Raw genomic sequence first — 22,459 nt, 5'->3', positions numbered from 1 at the left:
ATTACTCACTCGCGTGCACGTGTGTGTGTGTGTGTGCATGTGTGTGTGTGTGTGTGTGTATTTTGAAGGCAGAAAGAGTATCCTGAAAAGATCCCCAGCAGTACGCCCCGCTCGTCCCATTACATCAGCTGTCACTTGACATGAAACCAGATGCAGTCCAAGGTCTGACATTCAGCTGACTTCTGTTTATATAGTATGGAGAAACTTTTGTTCCCTTGTCCTATAAGGCATGTACCATGAGAGACTTGGGGAAAAGGTCACCCAGATAGTAAATAATTCTGCTGAGCTTTGTAGTGAAAATGCTCCAGGAGCCTGTATCCCGTTCTTGCCATTTAACTGGTATGCTTCAGTCATTCTCAGTGTTAACGACTGGTGTACATCAGAGCTTGTCTCCATCATTCCATTCATCAGAGACTAAACCTAAAATCAAAATCATATTTTATCTTTGCTCTGATCTTCTACCTGTGTTCAGGGGAAAACATTGTGACCATCCAAAGGGGAAAAAATAAACAATGAAATACACCCCAACAAAAACCTGGTTAAAGAGCTAAAGAATGACATCTTGATGGAAGAAAACTCCAACATATGATTTTTATTTTTCAAAAATATAGTCTGGGCTGTGAAAAACTTATTATCTTCCATGGGTAGGGAAATACCCAAATTTTGCCCAGACTATTTTATAATAAGACCTTGAAAAGCTAGGCGATGAGCTGGAATGAAGAGTTTAAATTTTTGATGCAATTCTCTGCTTTGGAAAGTGATAATGCAGCTCAAATAACAGAGAGAGTATTTTCTGCTACAGCGCAACAATCAACATAACGTCTGGGCATATTAATAATTTCACTCCTAAACTTCTCGACAGGGAGAGCATGGGTCTTAATAGCATTGTCAAGATCCTTAGGGCAATTGAAAAACCCAAAATCATTACTTTCTACTGATAGGCTTTCCTCTCCCAGAGGATGCCAAAATACCTAGGGTAATGTAGATTTATTGAAATGCTCAGATAGGCACTGCTCAGACATAACTTTGCAATAAAATCTTCTCTTTAGAAGGGTTCCTCTCAAGTATTTCAAGTGGCCTTTTTTTTTTTTTTGTCTTTGTCACTTGGAAACTAGCTAATGGAGTTGACATTGATCTCAAGTTATACTTTCCAGATGATTTAAGAACACAAAGAGTGAGTATGGGGGTAGGGTAAAATGCTGTGACATCTATGATTAAAATCCCTTTCTGACTCACCGTATGTGAGAACCTGCCCAGTTGGGGCAGGAGGGTCACCAATCTACAACTGCTCTTAAGGTCGTGAGTCAAGCACTACTGCCGGTTTGGCGCCCAAGTCCGAGTTCCCTCCCTTCCCCCCACGCGCCCCCCAGTGTCCCAACGATGTGTGTTTGTGTTTTAGCTGAGCAGGAATGGCTCTCTGCCATGATTACAGACAGTCCCGAAGCACTGGAACACATTCAAGGGTCCCCCTAGGGCCCTCAAGTCTACAATTGACTCTCAAATGGCCATACCTAACAATCTCTGAAAAATACCAACAGCAGTGGAGTCCCAGCCAAAAAGCTCCTGTGAACACCAGCTTCCGGTTGCCAGGGAAAGATATTTTTAAGTGGTATGAAGTGTGCCCCATCTGAGATCTAAATTTGATTGGTTCTGGCGAGGCTCTGCAACAGACATCATGGTTATAAAAAACAGAGGGAATCACCATTTATATGAAATACCCAGAATAGGCAAATCCATAGAGACAGAAAGTAGATTGCTGTTTGCCTGGGGGTAGAAGAGCTGCGGGGGCGGGGGGGGGGGGTGAGGAGCGGGGGCGGTAACTGCTCCTGGTATGAGGTTTCCTATGGGGGCTTATGAAAATGTTCTAAGATCGGACAGTAGTGATGGCTGCACAACTCGGGGAATAGAGTAAAAGAAAAGGCTAAAATGTACACTTTTAAAAGATGACTGTCACTATACGTCAGTACATCTGTTATTGAAGAGAGAGAATGGGTCGTCAGGCAGAACCAGGGAAAAACAAACAAAGACAAAGGGAAACAAAGTCACCTTTTCCCTGGGTCCAACTGTCTCCCTGTTGAAGGACTTGTGAGGGTAATAAGAATTCAGGCAATTAAGGGAAAGGCCCATCAGATTCTGGCAATCGGGAAATGCTCACAGAACAGAGGCAGACGTCTGCTGGGATCCCCTCTCAGATCAGTTGAGGTTCTCCCAACATGACCGCCCTCCCCCCACCAAACACCATGTGTTCCTTCTGTCATTCATTCAGCACTACTTCCGGGCCAGGCACCAGAGCCTTGTGCCCGGGATGTAAAAACAAGACAGACAGACTATCTATCTATCTATCTATCTATCTATTTATTTGACAGACAGAGATCACAAGGCAGGTAGAGAGAGAGGAGGAAGCAGGCTCCCCGCCGAGCAGAGAGCCCGACTTGGGGCTCGATTCCAGGACCCTGGGATCACCACTCAAGCCAAAGGCAGAGGCTTTAACCCTCTGAGCCACCCAGCGCCCCCCCCCCCAAGACAGACAGACTTTTGTGCCGAATGGAGCTCACAGTCCTATAGGAGTCACAGGAGAGTCCAAAAACGATAGAAAACCATATGCCAAGGGTGATGAAAAAGAGGCGCCCAGTGTGCCCTCGGGAGGGGCCCAGCTGCATGACAGTTCAATGCAACGTGTAAGAAGAGAAACTCCCCTCTCTTAATGTCTTGTGCCTCACTTTCTTCATCTTTGTAATGGAGAACCCCATCTCCCTCAAAGGTTAGTAGAAGTCTAAATAAGGCGAGCTCTTACCACGCAGCTGGTGCTTATTAAATGGGAGCAGTTGCTCTTCGATGATCTGAGGTGTCCCCCTAAACCTATTTTTTGTTGATGGATGTAGGTAGAGCTGACAAAACTTTGGTTTCCAAGCCTGCAAATGATTGTTCTTTGTGAGCACAGTCCCCATGCTTCCACTGTGCAGTGTGGATGTGTGCATCATTGTGAATGCACTCAGAATGCTTTTTCTTTGAGGTCATATATTTTGTGTAAGCAAGAGAACTACAAATCATTCCTTATGAGTGAGCACAGCCCTTGCCTTCCCTGCTGCTCTGCTCAGGCTGAGTGGAGCCTTTCCATCAGGGGCAACTGACCCACCCACCCTGAATCCAGGACCCTACACTCCCAGCCCCAGAGGCACTGGTCAGAGCGTCTGCCCAGCCCAGGGAGACAAGAAGGGGGTCATAACTTGGCTCATTCCTTCATTCCTGCCTTCTTTTTTTCTCCTGAATTCTGGAACGTGCAGCAAGGCTACAGTTCAATCTAGTGGTGGCCATATGCAAGAAACACTGCCATCGCTCACGGCCCTGCGACACCAGCGCACTACACGGGGGTCAGCACTGAATAATCCACATTCATTCTTCAGAGGACGAATCACTCAGCAGATGCTACAACAGGGAAGGAGGGAGCAGGCTGAATGCCTAGGTGTCTGGTACTTAGACACAAGTAAATCTCTTTCCATCTCTTTCTAAACACGGGAGGAGGCTGGATCTGGACTCCCCCCGCCCCTCCACCAACCCCCTCCACCCCCAGGCTGTTGGCAAAGTACCTTCAGTCAGAGCAGGAAGGATGAGCTGGGACCCAGTGTGCCCTTGTTTCTGCCTGCAACAGACCTAATTGCTGCTTATCCCTGATGCCACTGGTTACGGGAGCCAGGGATACAGCACGGAGGAGGAAGTTCCAGGAGAGCCTTTTGGGAAGGCACAGAAAAGAGATTGCCCTGCAGTTCGGCTGTTCTGGCCTATTTCTCCTGATTCAAGCAGCATTGTGAGGTGCAGAGCTTTGAGGTGGGCAGTTGCCTCCAATTTCTCACAAGATGGCATTCTGCCGTTTAAGCAAATGTGCACAGAAATGAGTTAAGGCTGTTTTCCTCTGTATTTGCCAGGGTGAGTGTAAAGCAGGGCAGGGGTCTTGGTTCTCTTCCTATGTGAGTGGCCTTGAAGGCCCCCCGCGCTCTTTGGCATGTGGTGGAATGGGGAAGAAACCCTGGGATCCACAAGCAGCTAGCCACTTACTAAGCCCCATGACCTTGGGGGCTTTACTTTAACCTCTCTGTGCCTTACTGGTTGGATCTGTAAAATGGGGATGATAAGAGAACCTGTCCCACAACAGTGAGTGGCAGCACACTGAGAAAATTTACAGACAGCAGTTCGCACAGGACCAGACACACAGGGAGAGCTTAACTCCTCACACTCCTGTCGGTATTATTTTGTAGTCCTTAACATCAATTGTTTTGGTTATGGAAATGGAACACTTCGGAGTCCCATGTTCTATTTCTGCAAGCTCTGAGAGAGATGCTTTTGGGACTGTCCCTAGTCATGCCTGTCCCATATTACTCAGTCAGCAGGTCCTTCTGCAGACCACATCTGAGGCTGGAGGGGGTCTGAGGTTGGTCATTTTGCCTTTATGTGTTCATTTGATACCATCCTCCATCCTTCATTTCCCCCAGATCTAAAGTTGCTATTGCTGTTATTACCATTGTCAGTACTATTAATTATAACACATAATATATAATAATATTTAATACCAACTATGTGCCAAGAATCGTGGTAGGCTTTTTAGAGATGTATTCTCATTTGATGCTCCTAACAACCACATGAGAAAAGTAAAACGACTCTATCCATTTCATAGATGAAGAAACAAACTTGGAAAAGACCCCTCTTTTCCAGGGGTCACACTGTTAGTAAGTGGCCACTCAAGTGTTCAAAGCCATCCACGAGCCTGACCATCAACAACAGACTCCTCCTTCTAACTAGAGGCTGTCATTTTTTTTTTTTAAGATTTTCTTTTATTTATTTGAGAGAGAGAGCATGAGAGGGGAGAAGATCAGAAGGAGAAGCAGACTCCCCATGGAGCCGGGAGCCTGATGTGGGACTCGATTCTGGGACGACTTCAGGATCATGACCCGAGCTGAAGGCAGTCGCTCAACCAACTGAGCCACCCAGGAGCCCCGAGGCTGTCATCTTAAAGTCTTCACCTCTGATTCTCTCTGCCTCTCATGTGAGGTCAGATCTGAACAATGTGTCCAGGTGCCAACTTTCACCAGCCAGAGACTTCAAAATGTGTGCCAACTCCATCTTCAGTTCTAGCATCTTCAAATTGTTGTCAAGATGGAACTTGCTCCAAAGACATGGTTCAGTAGAAGGGGGCAGAGAGTCTGTGGTTAATTCATCATCTCAGGGTCCAAGGGGTTGAAATTTTTAAAGACCAGCACTTGGCATTCCATCTCCAAGAATGAGTGAATTATGAGCAGTTAGGCAAGCCTATACTTATATATTTTTTCTTTCATATATTTTATCATTTGTAATCACCAGGAAAAAATAGGGTGTACTACAGAGCAAGACAAAGCTATCTTAGTCTATCCCTGCCCTCCTACTCTCCTGCACACCCACCCCCTCTTGGCAAGGGTAAACCTAGCCTAAATGTCTCACTCACCTGTTTATTTAGGAAGAGTGCAACAATAGCCAATTATTAAGAATTTCCTTCCTTAGCTCCAAAGAAAATCCTTCCTTTATACATACATTATTGACACTGTGGGCGTTGGTTGTTTCCACATGCTGTTTGAGCTTTGCTAGTCAAGTTAACCCAGGAGCTGATACTCCAGCATTTTGCAGTCCCCAGGTCTAACTTTGTTAGGTTGATACTGTTGCCCAACAAAGAAGAACTACTTTGTTTTTCTGACGACTCCACTGTCAACCAGTTGGCATTTAGGAAGGTGAGAATATGGGAATGGCATCCCTCTCAGGACCAAAATTCCTGGCAACAGCAAATCTTAAGCATAGTTTTTTTGAGCAAACAGGACAAATCAAGCACTCATTCAAGCACTTAGTTTTTAAACATACAGGGAGCAGGGGCGCCTGGGTGGCTCAGAGGGTTAAGCCTCTGCCTTCAGCTCAGGTCATGGTCTTGGGGTCCTAGGATGGAGTCCCGAGTCAGGCTCTCCGCTCAGCAGGGAGCCTATTTCTCCCTCTTTCTCTCTGCCTGCCTCTCTGCCTACTTGTGATCTCTCTGTCAAATAAATAAATAACATCTCTTAAAAAAAATAAATATACAGGAAGCTCCTTCTCACTAAATTCACTTATCCTCTCCTCGCTGGGAATCTTAACTATCCTGCCCTAGCCTTTTTTTTTTTTTTTTTCCCTTTCCAAGCATTTTATAAATTAAACTTGAAGGAACAGTCCAGTTGAGGCCAACTGGGTCGGCTTTGCTTTTCCCTCCCTCAATTTTTTCCCCTCAGAGGGATGAAGGCTGACTGTTTTGGAGAAGGGTACTTTGCCACATGACCCCTCTATGAGTGCTCCTGCCCTCGCTTTTAACAGAGGACCGGTGTGCCGCTCCTCCTTCCTCAGACGAAAGGCCACACAGTACCTAAAAATAAATTCTAGGTTCTCAACTCCAGATAAATCAGGTACAAGATAATAGGTTAGCGCTGTGATTGTAATGACAGTTGCCTTTTGCCTGCTAATAGCATACTTATTAAGTTGGTAGTGTGTAAGCATTTATGTTATACAGTTATTCGTGGCTCAATTGCATTACTATGTGATTTCATATTTATGCAATAGAAGAGCCATTAATATGCACATTAATTAAACCCAATAACTGTGTGGAACTCAGAGTGGACGCGAAGGTTCCTTCATCAAGCTAAGCTGTTAATCATTTCTGTTTCAGCATCTATTGAAGACACGGGTTGCCTTTCAGAAGGGCTTTTCCATGTAATTTGGCCTCATGGAAAGCAGTAAGGCATGTTGCTGGCCATTGTTTGCATTTTTTGAAATGGAAAACCATCAGACCCAGCAAGCTCTTTGGATGACTGTAATGAAAACCGATAAACACAAAAAGTACTTGAGATCATTAGGTGTAGCAGAGGTGTTGCTATATTAGAGATACATGAACTACCCAGAATACGAAGGTACCACGGAGGAAACCAGCAATCAAAGACATAAATGCCTACCCGCAGTAACATAAATGCATATATCCGGCCAAATTAAAATAACAGGGATTTTAGGGTTGATGGCAAACCAGAAAACAAACCACCCTAAGGCATTAAGCTATATCTAGTTGCTACTGTGGGAGAATAGACTCCATATTTTTGTTCTAGTTTTGTTCTCAAGAGAAGTCAATGATCTGGAACGTTCTACAAAATCCTGACTCTGAAATTTTGGTCATGTGCATCTTGGGGGCTGTCAGTTTGTGACTTCTGCCCTAGAGGGTTGAAATCTGGGTTTACGTCCTGTACTCAAATCTGGGCTCCTTGAGAGCCATAGTCATGTCTTATTCACGCTTTTATTCCTGACGGAAGCAGTCAGGGTTCTATGCACGTGGTTGGGGAACTTGCCAGCCTTGAGTGGCAGGCTTGGCACTCCCCATTCCTCTTCCCTGCATCTTTCATGTTGACACACGGCTACTTAGTGCTGTGGTCACCAGTGATGAGTGAGTACTCGGGATTACAGACATGGGGTTGGAGGTCCAGGTTCACACAACATGAAAGGGGCAGACCCAATCCTTGAACCCTTGAAACCTCTTTAGATTTGTGGTTTTTACCCATGGACTAAGTGTCCCCCCAGATGCTCCCCTGTCTCTCTGTACACACCCCGGTGGTAGCTTTTACCACTCTATTCTAATTGTCTTTTTTAGTTCTTGCACCTAGTTGCAAAATATGATCATTAGATGGATAGATAGATGAGCAAATATCCTCCGTGTCACAGTGGAAATGAACAACAGTAATGAGGAAAACATCTTTTAATACTGACGATGCTAGATGGTGGTTGTTGTTGCTGTCAATAATGTGATTTATTTGCAGTGAAATAACATGCTTTATAGGAGGGCAGGGTGAGCAGAGAATTATGTCTGCTTTGCTCTCCTCCATGAAGCTCTAGACCTTCTCTTTAGCAGCTCGACTTCTCTTCCAGCTAACTGGAATGCTCACCATCCATTTTGTTGGGACTATGCCACATAACACCTGGGTCCATGGTTCCATTCCCCCCAGCACCACCCCTGGATATGATCAACAAATGGGAAACCACAGGAATTCCACCCACACAGAACACAGATGGACAGGGAAGGGCCACCCAAGTTGGAGTTAGCAAAGAAACCTCAGCTCGGGATGAATAGACAGGAAGCAAGAGGGTTCTGGTATCTCATTTAGTGAATTAAATGCCTCCCAGGGCCTCTTTGTACTTTGGGAGAGTGTGTGGTCTGGAGCTCTGGAGGTGAGGACGGGTTGCTGAGGGAGATGGAAAGTGAGGGCTTGGGGCTGAGGAGGCTGGGTTCCCACTTGTACACTGATTCATCTCATCTTCCTGAGGCAAGTCTCAAGATTACCTAACTAATGGCAAATAATGACCACTTGGATGGAAGTTGAGAGAAGGAAAAGGAAGGCATGAGAATTCATTAACCCTGTGTGAGGGGCTTGGATAGCATCTCTAAAGGACCATTATTACATCATTTCTCCCCTGTTTCTCACCTCTTCCCACTAATACGAGACAGACAAATGCTAAATAACTATATAATAATACATTACTCGACAGACAACAATGCCAGGAAATGTAATAGCCCGCTCCAGCTATGAAACTCTCTCAAAGATATATTTAAAATGTCACTGGTGCATAATGTAAAATACGAATTGCAGGTTCATTTGGAGGACGCGATTTAAAATCTGTACAACTCTACAGTGGCATTTCCCATTGGGGTTTAGTTTTAGTTGTCTTTCTCTGAAGACCAAAAAAAAAAAAAAAATCCCCCCAAGTAATTTCAGCCCAGGAACACAAACTTCGAGGAACCACTTTCCTCTGTTATTTTTCCTTCTTGTTTTCCTCAGTCATGATGCTCTCCAAACCTAGTATCTTCTTGACATGTTGTCTTTCTTTCGGAATATTTCTGCAGGCTTCCCAGGAGCCGCGGAATGTAGATTACACCTTTTGGAGATGTAGCCTGGCCACATAAGGAGACAAGTAGTTGAAATTTGTGTCAAATTGCTTGTTTAAATGATGTGAGCCAACTTCTTAAAGCCAGGACAGCAGGGGCTGAGGATTTTAAAAGTTGGCAGGGGCCAAAATGACAAGGCTTGGCAGTCACCTGGTGAGCTGCCAACCTCGACTGGAGGCTTCAAAAAAGGACACAAATTAAAAGTCATGTTTCAGCAGCCATTAAAACCAAATTATAGGCTTACATTGCATAGTGAACTACTTTCATTTTCATTATGCTTAAAATATTTCATTTTGTAGATTGAGAATGGGTTGCTAGGAAAACCCTGTGTGGAGTTGTCATCTGTGGTCATATTTACAAGAGGATACACGCAGAGGTATAGTTCCCCTTTGTGCATTTCTCCTGCAAGGAGAGAGGATTTCAAGAGAAGAAAATAGATGCAATTTGGAGTGAGGGTCATGGTTTGAAAACATCAGACCCAATGTCTGAGCAGGCTCACAGGTATTTTCTTAAAGTCTTATTTAAAAACAAATTTTATATATATGTGTGTGTGTGTGTGTGTGTGTGTACACACACATACACACAAAACACCTACATTTTTTTTTAAATTAATTGTCACCATCTTCAAAGCCCAGGAAATTTTATCTAAAAGTCCAGATCTCCAGCTCTCCTTGAAAAACTAGATCTGGCTGCCTTGGACCCTTATCCCCACATGGCCACATGGGCTCAGGTCTGAGGGAGGGCTGCTTCCTGCCCTCTCCGGGTCCCCTCGGTCCACAACTGGCCCGCCTCCCTTTCTTGCCTGGCTCCCACAGGTATTTAAGTATGCTACTGTCTTAGAGGGTACCCTATTTTGTTACCTTTAGAAGGAGGAGATAGTTGGGGCTCCTGGGTGGCTCTGTCAGTTGAGCATCTGACTCTTGATTTCACCTCGTGTCATGATCTCAGGGTCATGAGATGGGCCCCATGTCAGGCTTACAGTCAATGTGGGGTTTGCTTGTCCCTCTCCCTCCTTCTCTGCACCTTCTCTCTCTCTCTTTCTCTCTCTCTCCGGCTGCAGCTGATGCAGCTTCCCTTCCATCGGTTTTGAGAGCCACCCTGAGAGGCATCTCGTTTCTCCTGAGCATTTCGTTGGTTTCGCTGCCCGTGCAGCTTTTGTTACCCTATGGCGTCCGCCTCGGCCCCACCCGCGGCCCTGAGCGCCGAGCAAGCCAAGGTGGTCCTGGCGGAGGTAATCCAGGCGTTCTCGGCCCCGGAGAACGCCGTGCGCATGGACAAGGCTCGGGACAACGCGTGCAACGACATGGGCAAAATGCTGCAATTCGTGCTGCCCGTGGCCACACAGATTCAGCAGGAGGTTATCAAGGCCTATGACTTCAGCTGCGACGGGGAAGGTGTCCTAAAGTTTGCCCACTTGGTCAAGTCTTACGAAGCCCAGGATCCTGAGATTACTAGCTTGTCTGTGAAGCTGAAGGCACTGTTCCTGCCCCCCATGACATTGCCTCCCCACGGTCCTGCTTCTGGTGGCAGTGTGGCTGCCACTCGGGGAAGACCTTAATGTTCCAGAGGATAATAAACGTGCCTGTGACTTAAATAAAAAGAAGAAAGGAAGGAAATATTTGCAAAGTTTGTATGTAGTGAACTGGTTTACCAGGAGAGAGTATACGGACTTTCTACAACAATGATCAGCCCTGTCATGTGACTTCCTCTTCAAGATTAATATGTTCTAGCCTGGTTTTACTAACCTAGTTTCTCCTTCTTCTGAGGCTGGCAGAAAAAAAAGCAAAGCAAACCATGTTACATATGAGTAACCAACCTTGGAATTAGGCATTTGCAGTCTTATCTATGTGTCTAGTCTGTGACTTTCAGAAATTAACCCACATAGAGGCATGGGCTCTAGGCTCTACTCCGTGGGTTTGCAGAGCTTTGGCGGCTAGAGTCTGCAGTCCCTGATGGCCGTTTCTCCTTCCTCTCTTTCCAGGTCCTCCAAACCACCACAGCCAGTCGACTCTGAGGCCCCCTCTGCCTCCCCCTCACAACCACACTCTGTCCCATCACCACTCGTCTGCCAACTCCCTCAACAGGAACTCACTGACCAACCGGCGGAGCCAGATCCACGCCCCAGCTCCCGCACCCAATGACCTAGCAACCACGCCAGAGTCCGTTCAGCTTCAGGACAGCTGGGTGCTAAACAGCAACGTGCCGCTAGAGACCCGGTAAGTGCCCGTTGCCCGTCACGCCCGTTGCCCTCTCAGAGCCACCCGCACGATCCACCACAGGATGGCTCGGGATTCCTGTCGGGGAGACAGTCTTGGTTTAAATAACAGGACGAGTTTACCACTTCCTTGCTGTTCCCTTGGTAATTCAACCCTGGATGGTAGGTTGATAGGTATTTCTTGGTTCACATGTGTCTCCTTTTAATGCTTGTTTACTCTCTTAGACAGCTCTTGTGTACCCAACTAATAGAATTAGCATAACATATTTTTACTCAAAGGCTCATGGGAAACATGCTTATAAGGGTATATTGACTGAAAGCTGCTGATAAATTATGCATTTGGCCTTTCCTGAAGTAATAAATGAAGATTCATTTGAAATTAAGTGTTTGGGGAGACCTTGAGAAACAATCCCTGATTCCAGACTGACAGAAGTATAATTTTAATTTATATTTCATCCAACATACCGTCTCACGTTAATCCCTCCTGTACACACTAACAGCTTGATGCCTGAGGGGCAAACAAGAATGTACAAAAACAAACAAGAAAAAAGGGGCAGCACTTAGGTTGGAGTGAAGAGTTGCAAAGTGATCTCCAGGTCTGGCCTTGTGTTGTTTTGCCTCTGCTTCAGTCCCTTTCTTACCTTCACGCCTCGTGCTCCAAAACCGTGCTCACCTTGATGCCCTGAGAGAGGGGGTGTGGGTGACAGTGCAGCCGGCTGGGGCCGAATGGCCGGGAAGGCTGTGGGTGGGCTGCTAGATGGGGAACGGCCCTTGTGCTCCAAACCCACACCCTTTTCAGGCTTTGGAGGCTCCGGTTACTCTTGTTTCTTTGTCCGAAAGAGCCACGAAGAGAAACGGAGAAAGCAGAAGCTTCACTTTGACCCTCCAAAAAGTTCCCACTTAAGTTTTTAAACTTTAATAAGTTACGTTTGAGGAAATATGACAGGAATCTGTCATCTTTCCGGTAATGGCCAGCGAATTTTCTGCACGCAGCTGGAAGCAACTATGTAAGCCATAGCATTTATCTTATTTTTTTTGTTGTTGTTGTTTTAAAAAGATTTTGGATAACATGTGTACTATTGTCATTGTGGTCACTTTAAACTTAAATAAAATTTGTTCTCTGATTATAGGTTATTGTTAAACATGCCTATAGTCTTTTTTTTTTAAAGATTTTATTTATTTATTTGACAGACAGAGATCACAAGTAGGCAGAGAGGCAGGCAGAAAGAGAGAGGAAAGGAAGCAGGCTCCCCGCCGAGCAGAGAGCCTGATGCGGGGCTCAATACCAGAACCCTGGGACGATGACCTGAGCTGAAGGCAGAGGCTTTAACCCACTGTGCCTCCCAGGCGCCCCACACATGCCTATAGTCTTAATCTGAGGCATAAAATATGTTAAGTCAGTAGAAACTATATGCGTATATTATATGTAATAGATATATTGAAACATCTGCACTGATATAGTAACCTGTCAATAAACAGCTTTGCCAGAAAGTTTCCAGGCAAAGGTCCGTGACTGGTCCGTGACTGGTCCATCGGGATATCCCATAGTCGATGATGATCTTTTTGTTGTTGTTGTTGTTGTTGTTGTTGTTGTCGATGATGATCTTTAAGGCTGTATACGTTTTTCTTTTTTTCCTCCTTCTGCCATCGAATTTGTTGGGCATTAGCTTCTTTTTATATGAATAGACCATTGTTTGAAAAAGAGTTTCTGGCCATTGAGGCTGCATAGAGTAGACTAGAGGGAAGAAGGAAAATGATGAGGAGAAAGGGAGAGAGAAGTGTAGTAGCTCTTGTAGAAAGAGAAGGAGGGGACGAGCAGAAGGAATAGGACCACCATCATCATTAATCACCAGTTTTCACCATGCACTTTGTATATGGCTGGCATTCATTCTTTACTTGTGTTTTCTCATAAGAGCCTGAAAGAGATACAGTGAGGTAGGAAGGAACCATTATTTCCACCATTTTAAAGATGGACGATCTGGATGTCAAAGGGCAAAATAACTTGCAAGAGGTCTAAGACTTCAGGGAGATGGGACGTTTTGAGCCACTTTGAACAGAACTATAGTGGTTTCCACACATAAAATAAGGTGCCAAGATTTCTTCTGATGAGTAACTACAAAACTACATTTATTGCCCTAACTGTTACATTTACAGGGCAAACTCCATCAGAGTGTTTGCTTCTCACAGAGAGCCTCCCCTTGGTGGTTAGAATGCATATACTGCATGAACTGTCTCCCCTCTCCCAGCTTCTGAGGAAAATAATTGGCTCTCCAGGAGATTTACTTTATAAAACCATTTGTAGTCAAGTGTTATCTTGACAAGAATCTGGTAGAGAGGGCCAGCAGAGCCACGCTTGTCACCTTCCTGGTTTTCTGAAGTAAGCTTCCCTAGAATTTGTATCTGATCTGTAGAGTCCTTCTGCAGACCATTTGGATATTTGTCTTTTCTCCAAGGATTAGGGTTTCTCAGTGGTGCTTTTGGAGGAGGCAAGTTAAATACAAGGCTTGAAGAGTAGATGGGATTGCCAAAATGTTGAAGTCAGTCACAAGGGAAAATCAAACAAGGGCAACATCTGGATGTTCTTTGATCAGCACATTCAAGGGCCGAAGTTTAGAGACTGTGAGGCCCTTGGGATCATGAGGTCACCAGAAGTCAAGCCCAGGGAGCACAAGTCAGCAGATATTTGAAACTCTGTTCATGGAATTCATGAATACGTATAACTTGGGTGTGCGTCTAGTCTCATATATGAAAACTTCAGCAGTAATTAGTAGAATTATTGGGCTTTGTGTTTCTTTTAAAAAGATTATTCATTCAGTCTCTTATTAGCAAATATTTACTGAGTCCCTCATGTATACCAAGCACGATGTCAGGTGCCAGGAAGATAATGGGTAACACAGGCATCTTGCCCTTAAAGCTCACACAACCCAAAGGAAGAGACAGGTACAGAAACAAAAGGATAGTGCAGCGTGTACAGCAATGGAAGTGTAAGGTCACTGTACAGTGGATGGAGGGATTAACTCTCCCAGGATGAGCAGGAAACAGTTCACAGCTGAGGGTCGGTTTAAGCTGGATTTTAGAAGAAGGATAAGAATTTGTCTAGTAGATAAGTAGAAAGACTTCAAAGATTATGATATATTATTTGTTCCCATCCCCTATTTTTTTTTTAATATAGTCTTAGAAACTGTAGAACTGAAAAAATTCACTCCTGCAAATGCTGAAACATGGTGAGTTTCATCGGATCCTTTTCTTATCCACAAGAGAAAGTGTAGGTCCGGAGCTGTTCTTTTAGGGGCGTGATGCCATGCTGGGATTCCCATTCTTATTTTTATACCAAATAAGGATTGATTAACTACATCCAGGAGAGAGAACCATTGAAGGCAGGTCATTGTGGAGGCTGATTGTGATGTAGTCAGCAATTTCGAAAATGCAGTGGAAATTTACAAACAGCCTCACCACCTTTACTCTCCCTAATACAGACTTCTAGGTGTAATGGAAGAATTTCATAACCCTGGAAGGTGATGAGCAGGCATTCTACCACCCCCGGAGACTCTATGCCAAGTCCAGCGTGTTTCTTTAGACGAGGGAGGAACAAACCTTGGCCTCTCTGCATTGCTTTTTGATGTTCCCATCAGTCTTAATGAGGCATGTTACATCTTCTCTGGACTGTGCTTTTTTTCCATTTTTTTTTTCTGTGGCAAGTAGAATTAAAGGTGCTGATGAAGGAGACATAGCCCGAAAACAGGACTGTACAAATTTCAATTTAACAGAAGACAAAAAAGCCTACAATGAAAGTTCCATAGCACTGTTAATCATGTAAAGGACCAATGCATATAAATATCTACCACCAAAACCAGTCCATTCATGTATAAACCATAACATAATCCAAGGAAAAACAAACTCAGGGCAGAGGTACTAATTGCAAGCAGTCTGTTTTGTCTTTCTCCAATATGGTGTGTCACAAAATCACTCCATCACCATGTTTTTCTCCACCTACTTAGGTCTTAGAAGTAAATCCATGGGTAATCGCTGGTTGATAGCACCTCTCTACTCTTTCCTCTCCTGACAGCAGCAAATTCGGGGATCTTCCTGGCCAACAGTTTCTTGGGGAGTTTCTGAAGTCAGCTTCTCTTGTCCAAAACAGTATAAAGTAGTTTGATGACTAACTTTCCTTCATCTGTGTGTTTTGCTGAAGCAAGCTTCTCTCTCTCAATCTCTTAGCAGCAGGTCACTAAAGAGAATCCCAAAGCAGGACAAAATGTCCCCCTGATTTTACTTTTTCTCTGAAATACCAGAAGCTCTGATTTTTTTTTTCAGTAATACCTTTTCTATCTTTATAAATTTTGACACAAGGGAAACAGAAAATAAACACACACAAAAATCTCCATCAGATCCTCAATTCCAGAAGCCTTCCCTTTAAACATCAAGACCCTCACACTACAAACAAGTTTGCAAGTTGCTTTGTAAGACGGCCATCCATTATTTATTCAAGAAATATCTGTAAGAACCTATCATGCGCCAGGCACCAAGGAGCCCTCAGTGAAGAAGAAAAGCAAAGTCCTTGCCCTTATGGTGATTCCAGGCTGGGTGTAGACGGATGTAAACAAATGATTATACACATGCCCCTTCTGCTCCGATGAGGGGGAATATGTGCCATGTGAGATATAGAGAAGTCAGATGCGTGAGAAATGGATGTTTAGGCTGAGCCCTAAGGATGAGTAAGTGTTAATTAGACTTAAAGAATGTTCTAGATGGCAAAAACAATGATCTGTTGGGGAGAGGAGCACTAGGATGCCAAGAAATGAAAGCAAGCTAGAAGGGCAGGCAAGGGCAGTGTGCTGCAGAGTGCTGGGCTGGGTGAAGGGTTTTGGACTCCAGCCCAAGAATAATGAAAAGTCACTGCAGCATTTTAAATGGGAAAATAAAACAATAAAATAATATTTTTGTTGTTGTTGTGAATTCTGGAAGCTGCCATATGGCCAAGAGACTGGGGGTAAGGTGGAAGGTAGAACAAGTCTAGAGATCCAGCTTAGAGAATCTTGCAATGATTAAGATGGTCCCCGCTGGGGTCTGGCAGCAGTAGCCTCATATTTGCTTTCTCCTACCCATTTCTGGCAAGAAGGTGAACATTCATAGATGTCAAGTGTATTTTGAATCGGTCGGAATGAATCCTGTGTGGCTTAGGCAGTTGAGGGTGCAATTACCAGCTTTTTGACCTAGGAGGGTGGCTGGTTAGTGATATCATTTCCCAAAGAAGGAACCAGTTTTGTGGCAGAAAACAGAAGTGCCGTTTCAGACACGTCAAATCTATGATGCAGTGAGACTTAAGTGTAGCTGTTTGGATTCTAAATATTTTGATTCCAAGATAATAGATGTAACATGGAAATTCATCCATTTACAAATAACAGCATATTTAGTGTGTTCAAAGCTCTCAGCAATAGATTTTTTTTCTCTTTTAAAAATAACTCTCCAGAAATTTTGTTCAATTTAGCACTTACTCTACATGATCATATATGCCTGTAAATAACAATTTTTCTTTATCAAATGCTTTTTGCTTGGCACTTAGTTTTTACGTACATTATCCCATTTAACCCCTTAACACTTCTGGTGGGTATATGTTACTTATCCCCATCTTAAATGAAGGGAAACTGAGGGCTCAGGAAAACGAAGTTATGTACAGATCTGTAAATGAGTAAGCGGCGGAGCTGGGATTTGAACTGGGTCTGACTACCAGTGCCATTTTCTTGACCACCCTATAGTAGTGCCTTTTGGAACTAGAAAAACAAAACAAAGCTATGCTTATTCTGATGGCAAACAGAAGATTGATTTGCCAGGCCATGGAAATGGTGAAGTCAATGCGTGATAAGTGACATAAGGAAAAAAAAAAATGATCTATGGGTTGAATTCCAGCCTGTGACACAATAGAGCCTTAGCCATTGGCAAAATCATCAGCCAAGCAAGAGGTAAGGGACTCCTCTTTGCAGCTCTTTGAGGCTGGTGGCAACCAGTGTGGTGGGTCTGAGGCTTCGGCACTCCATGGCCCCGGACAGCATAGGTTCCATGTGAGCTCATGACAGATACTTTGCATCGTAGAAAATGCGAGAGCAAATTGACAGTGCAGAAATCAAAGCCCTCCTACTTCCTCAGCTCTGTGATTTGTCGAATCTTTCTCTCCCACACAGAGCTTTGCCACATTAACAGGAGAAAGCCAAACCGCTAGGGGTACCCTGGCTGACCATTTGGTCATACTTAGAGTACCATGATTATTCCTGTTAGCAGGAAGTCGTGTAAGGGCTCTGCTAAAGAAAGGAGTACCTTGGGCTTGATGGGCAGCATTTTAAGAATCTAATTTTGGTCTCAGAATTTCAGAAAACACACTTTTTGTCTTTGTGAGGAAGTCATCGTAGCCTAATCTGGATGCTTTATTGGTAGTGCGTATTTGGGAATCAAGACACAAGACCTTTGGTAAATAAGGTTCTCACAGAGAAGCAACAAGATTGTTGAAACATCCTTGCCATGCTGAGCCCAAAGACTATTCCAAACTTGTTCTCAGATTGATTTTTCTACCTATGGATTAATTTTCTGACAGAATCACTGACAAGCTTGATCTTGAGAATATTAAACCAAGGTAACCTGTTTGGTTGTGTGTGTGTGTGTGTGTGTGTGTGTGTGTGTGTGTGTGTGTCTGTTTAAGTGAAGTTTAAAACTAGAATTCATTCTGGGTGCACCCAATGCATTCAAGCACTTTTCAAATCAATAGGCAGGTTGGTTTCTCCATATTGCAAAACATTATGCCCCCTCTAAATTCTCATCAGAGGCAACATGGAAATTAATGAGACCTTTAGGTTAGCCTTTCAAGCTCAGCCTTATTTTATAGCTTTACCTTGCCTTTTTGACATGGTGATCCCGCCTGGCCACCAGCAGCATTTCACGTTGCAGTGCACTTTAATTTTATAGTATTCATAGTCTTCCTTGGAAACTGGCAGCTTATTAATCTCAATAACTGAGCTGCTCAATAGGCAAGCTCTCCAATGAGAAACGAGGCTGTGTCTTTTATTTTTTCTTGGCAGATGGAGACAAGGAGTTCGTTGTTGGATCGAGGCAAGGGGTGGGGAGGGAGAGAGAAAGTAGGTTAGAAGAGGCACCTGCGTACCCCACATCATTTTCTGACAATTGGCAGGAAAATAGAGAGAACCTACGCCGAGCTACTGCTCAGCAATTTATGGGTTGTGGTGTTAAACACACTCAAACCCATTAATAAGAAAATAAATAAAGTGGTGTGACACGTGTGCAAATTACAAGGTGCATTAAGAAAGAAACAAGCATTACATCTTATTTAGGACCACTCCAGCCTACTCTTGGTATGGTTTGCAAATTGGGAAGCGTCCTTGAAGGTACAGGTATCCAAGGAGAGGCTGTCCTTTTCGAATTCGGTTCCCGCTATAAAACTAGAGTCTAATTAAGTTTATTAAGCTTTGGGTACTTGAACTTTTTACTTGTAAGTTAACCACAGTTAAGGTTCTAGGTAAGAGAACGTTTTTAAAAGGCTGTCCCTTGCAACCTGGATGATGGGGACCCAATTACGGATCGAGGCCACCTCGTGGTCATGCCTTGTAAGCACAAGCCTCTGCCCCAAGTCTGTAAATGCAGTGGGTTAAGTTCGCCAGTCGAAAAAAGCCAAGTATTTCCATCTCTGTCTGTGCTTTCTCACCCATTCAGCTAAAATCAGCTGTCACTCCCTTGGGGCATTTCCTGAAGCCTTCCCAGAGGCTATTTTATCTGGCTTAGACAGGGAGAGACTTGATGAAGCACAAGTCTTTTTCTAATTCTGGCTCCCCAATGATCCTTTTCTTTTCACAGAGGCCAGATAAGGCATTCCCAGCTCTCCCAGGCAGGGGAAGTAGGCTCTGCAACTTTTCTGCAGCTTCCTTTGATTTATTAGCCTCCACCTTGCCTGTCTTTGTAAAGTGGAGTTTTGTGTCCCCAGAATTGCAGTCCTGTACAAGGCTCTCAGCCAGGTCCCTCTCCTGGGGTTGAGTACTCTAGATTACAGGAGATGGTTGAAGAAACTTTTTCTCAGACAGGTTTCTTCCCTCCAAAACCCACCAAACAATTTCAGGCTATGTCATGAGTCATGTTTGCAAATAATCATTTTTAGAGGTCATGACAATGCTAACCACAAAGGCTCACCCTCAAAATTGTGTATTTTTAAATCCCTTAAAGAATTGCTTCTCAGCCAGAATGACTGAACAATCAGAAAATGCTCCCAATTTCTTTCATCGTTGTTTTAACTGTCCTTGCCTTATATTTCAAAAGAGAATGGGTAACCCTTCTTTTTCATTTGTGAGATTGTATTGAATTTGTGTTGTAATTTGTTAAAGCTTCGGTTGGGTACAAACATTCATAAGTCCATTTCTCCACATTCAGTCCTCTGGTAAAGATGTCACACACCAATGATACGATGATTAAAATCTCATTTTTAAAAAATTATTTGAACAAATGGATTTAAAATTCTGCACTTAGAAGAAGGTGGAAGATGTTGCTCTTCTTGGATAAGAATTTTAAATGGAAAGCTTAATCTTAGTGACTTTTTGATCTCTTATCAACCCAGACTTTCTCTACTAGAGAACATGGATAAGAGGGCACAAGGTGATATTGGACCCTATTAAAGCATTTGACGGGACCTGGAGAAATCTACCCCACCCTGGCCTCAGGAACATGAGAATAAACATGAGAGCCCCCTGGGAGTAGGACAGTGCTTTGAATCTCCAGGTTTTGTGGGTGTCTTTTCCTCAGCTTTGAGCTGTTCTCTCTTGGTACATGAGTGTCCTTCAGTAGTTTACCAAAGACAAGGGACTGCAAAGATCATCTTCTTCAGCTTCTAGACTTCAGAATCTGCGTGAGGAGCCATTGTAGCCTGATTAGATATTTTTTCACTTCCTGGAAACAACTGAACATTCCCTTCGGTTTTGATTTTTAGACATCATCATCCCTTGAATAACTACTTTGTGCCAAGTATCATAATAGACACTTTATGTTATCTGATAGATATTATTGTCCTTTTTTTGGCATGTTGGGAGGTGGAAACTTGGGGAGATGAAGGGCCTGAGACAGATTCAAGATTCTGGAAGAACTGGATTCATGAAAAGAAACTCAGGCATTAGGAATCTGTCCCTCAGCTTCTCTTTTCTCTCTTTCCCACCATCGTTCTTAATTTGTAAGATCTTTCTTGGAACTTCAGGCTATGTTCTCACACCTTAGAAATTTAACAGAAAAAGGAAGTCTTCTTTCTGATATTTCAACAACATTCTTTTAATTAAATTTTCATTGAACTCAACAATGGTCACATACCCACAGTGGACCCATTCCCCAAGACCTAGAGAACAGACCGTGTTGATTGGCTAGACCTGGATCACGCACCCATGTAGAGTAGCATAGCATGAAGAATGTCATGGTCGTAACTGAGCACCATGATTTTAGGAGACCATAAAATGGAGGCTTTGCTGGCAAAAAATAAAATAAAATCAAGTTCAATGCTAGTTTTTTCCTAGCCCTAGCTACCTTCTCACATTGCCCAATGATAGTGATTTTCTCCTCTGGGCCCACACAGTTCTAGCCAGGATGGAGGAGTAGGAAAATTTTAGGGGCATCAGGTTATCTCAGTTGCCTGGGCACAGAAGGGGGTTTACAGCTGATTCTAATATGAAGTAGAAAGAATAAGTTCCACTGACTAATTTCCATCCCCTTCTGATTCATTGCCCTCTCTGGTTCACTTCTCAAACATCCCACAACTTTACCTTTGAGTTCACTATGGCCACTTAATGCATTTTAACTTTTATTAGTCTCCTGATGTCTCTTTGAAGCTATCATCTTCTTTCCTGCAAAACTGCTTGGATTCCACATTTTCTAATTAAAACATGCTCATTTATTGTCTTACTAACCAGTGCTCTTTACGAGGGCTCATGATGAGAAAGTTAACTCAAAACAACTCGATGCATTTCCCATTCTCCTGAAAATGGCTCAGGATGCAGTTTTACCTTTATAAAATTGAATTGCTTTGGACAATTTTTGGTTTTGCTTTTTTAATAAAACCATGAATGGAAACCATTTAACTCCATGCTGCAAGTTCCTGTTCTAGGCAATGCCTTTTATCCTCTTTATGGTGAAAATCGTAGGTAGGACATTTTGCAGGGGTCAGTCATCTCCACAATGGACCATGGTGTAGGTGACAATTGAATAGTTCTACATTTAATTAGACAAAAAGTTTTGTCCTAATATGCAACACATCCTAATGTCAGTAATTATGTCCACCACTATTTACACCCCTGTGATTTAATGTGGCATTACTAGAAATACTCAAACTCAGTGTCATAAGGGAAAAGGTAGCACACATACGTTTAAACCCACCTACAACTTCATAATAATGATGTGACTGGGAGACAAGTTGCAAGGACACAGTCCATGTGTGTCTACACATACTCTGAGTCATTTTCTGAGTCTTCCCCATTGTTGGCCTTGTCTAGAAATAGGCAAGTAGGGAGCAGCCTCCTCGTGTCCTGCCTCTAATATGCACCTCAGGTTCATGGTACCCTTCAGTTTGGGAAAGAGGAATTGTAGAATCTGCTACAGAGCTAAAGCCAAAGGCTGTTTCAGGCACAGAGGGCGAGTCAGAGTCAGAGAGGAAGAGACCGAGAAGAAAGGGTCTGGTGACTAGAATACAGAAATAAGAACATGCCGTCTTCTGGGAAGTTGATCTCTTAATTCTGAACACTACCTTAGAAGGCAGACCAGGAGAAGGAGTCAAGGTAAACATGAATGAGGTTGGCTTGATCATTTAAGAGAACTGGAAATCATTTGGCAGCACAGAGGCAATACTTTCAAGCTGGAGGCCATGTTAAGATTACCTAGTACAGTCCAGTATCTATTTATGTGAGGGGAGTGAGACCCAGATGACCAGTGAAGGCCTCCCACTCTAAATGTCCAAGTAGTGAGATAAAGCAGGCCTGTAGCTCAAGCATACCTCTCCGTGCTTCACTGTTCCCAGCACGATGACGGGATTTTGTTGCCTCTTCCCTCTGCACAGAATCTTTTCTCCATTTCCTTCCACAAAAGATTTGTCAAGAATTTAGACAAAGATCAGAGCCCATATTGCAATAGATTTGGTCTTTCCACTCCTATATTACAAAATGCATGCATTCTCTTGGTAAAAATATTCAACAACTAAGAAGTTAGAAAATGGAAAGGAATATTCCCTGCCCTTCCCCTTCTATTTTCAAGGAAATCTC

General features: G+C 43.6%; 1 protein-coding gene and 1 pseudogene across 10 annotated transcripts in view; both read left to right on the top strand.

Annotated features, from left to right (window-relative positions):
• The window catches only part of TENM2 (teneurin transmembrane protein 2), a 1,882,184-nt gene that overhangs the window by 1,571,372 nt on the left and 288,353 nt on the right, over window positions 1-22,459 (top strand). For all 9 annotated transcript variants that reach the window (XM_082724104.1, XM_082724103.1, XM_082724105.1 and 6 more), the window contains one exon: window positions 10,944-11,178. In XM_082724104.1, the coding sequence (XP_082580230.1) occupies window positions 10,944-11,178 (235 nt within the window). The remainder of the gene's footprint in view (window positions 1-10,943; window positions 11,179-22,459) is intronic.
• LOC309861312 (protein C10 pseudogene) lies at window positions 10,018-10,542 on the top strand (annotated as a pseudogene). Its single transcript has one exon. The product of its transcript is annotated as a protein C10 pseudogene (transcript).

This window comes from Mustela nivalis (assembly GCF_964662115.1).
Source record: "Mustela nivalis genome assembly, chromosome: 3".
NCBI classification, from domain to species: Eukaryota; Metazoa; Chordata; class Mammalia; order Carnivora; family Mustelidae; genus Mustela; species Mustela nivalis.
Note: the sequence above shows the minus strand (reverse complement) of the source record. Positions and strands in the feature narration are given on the sequence as shown.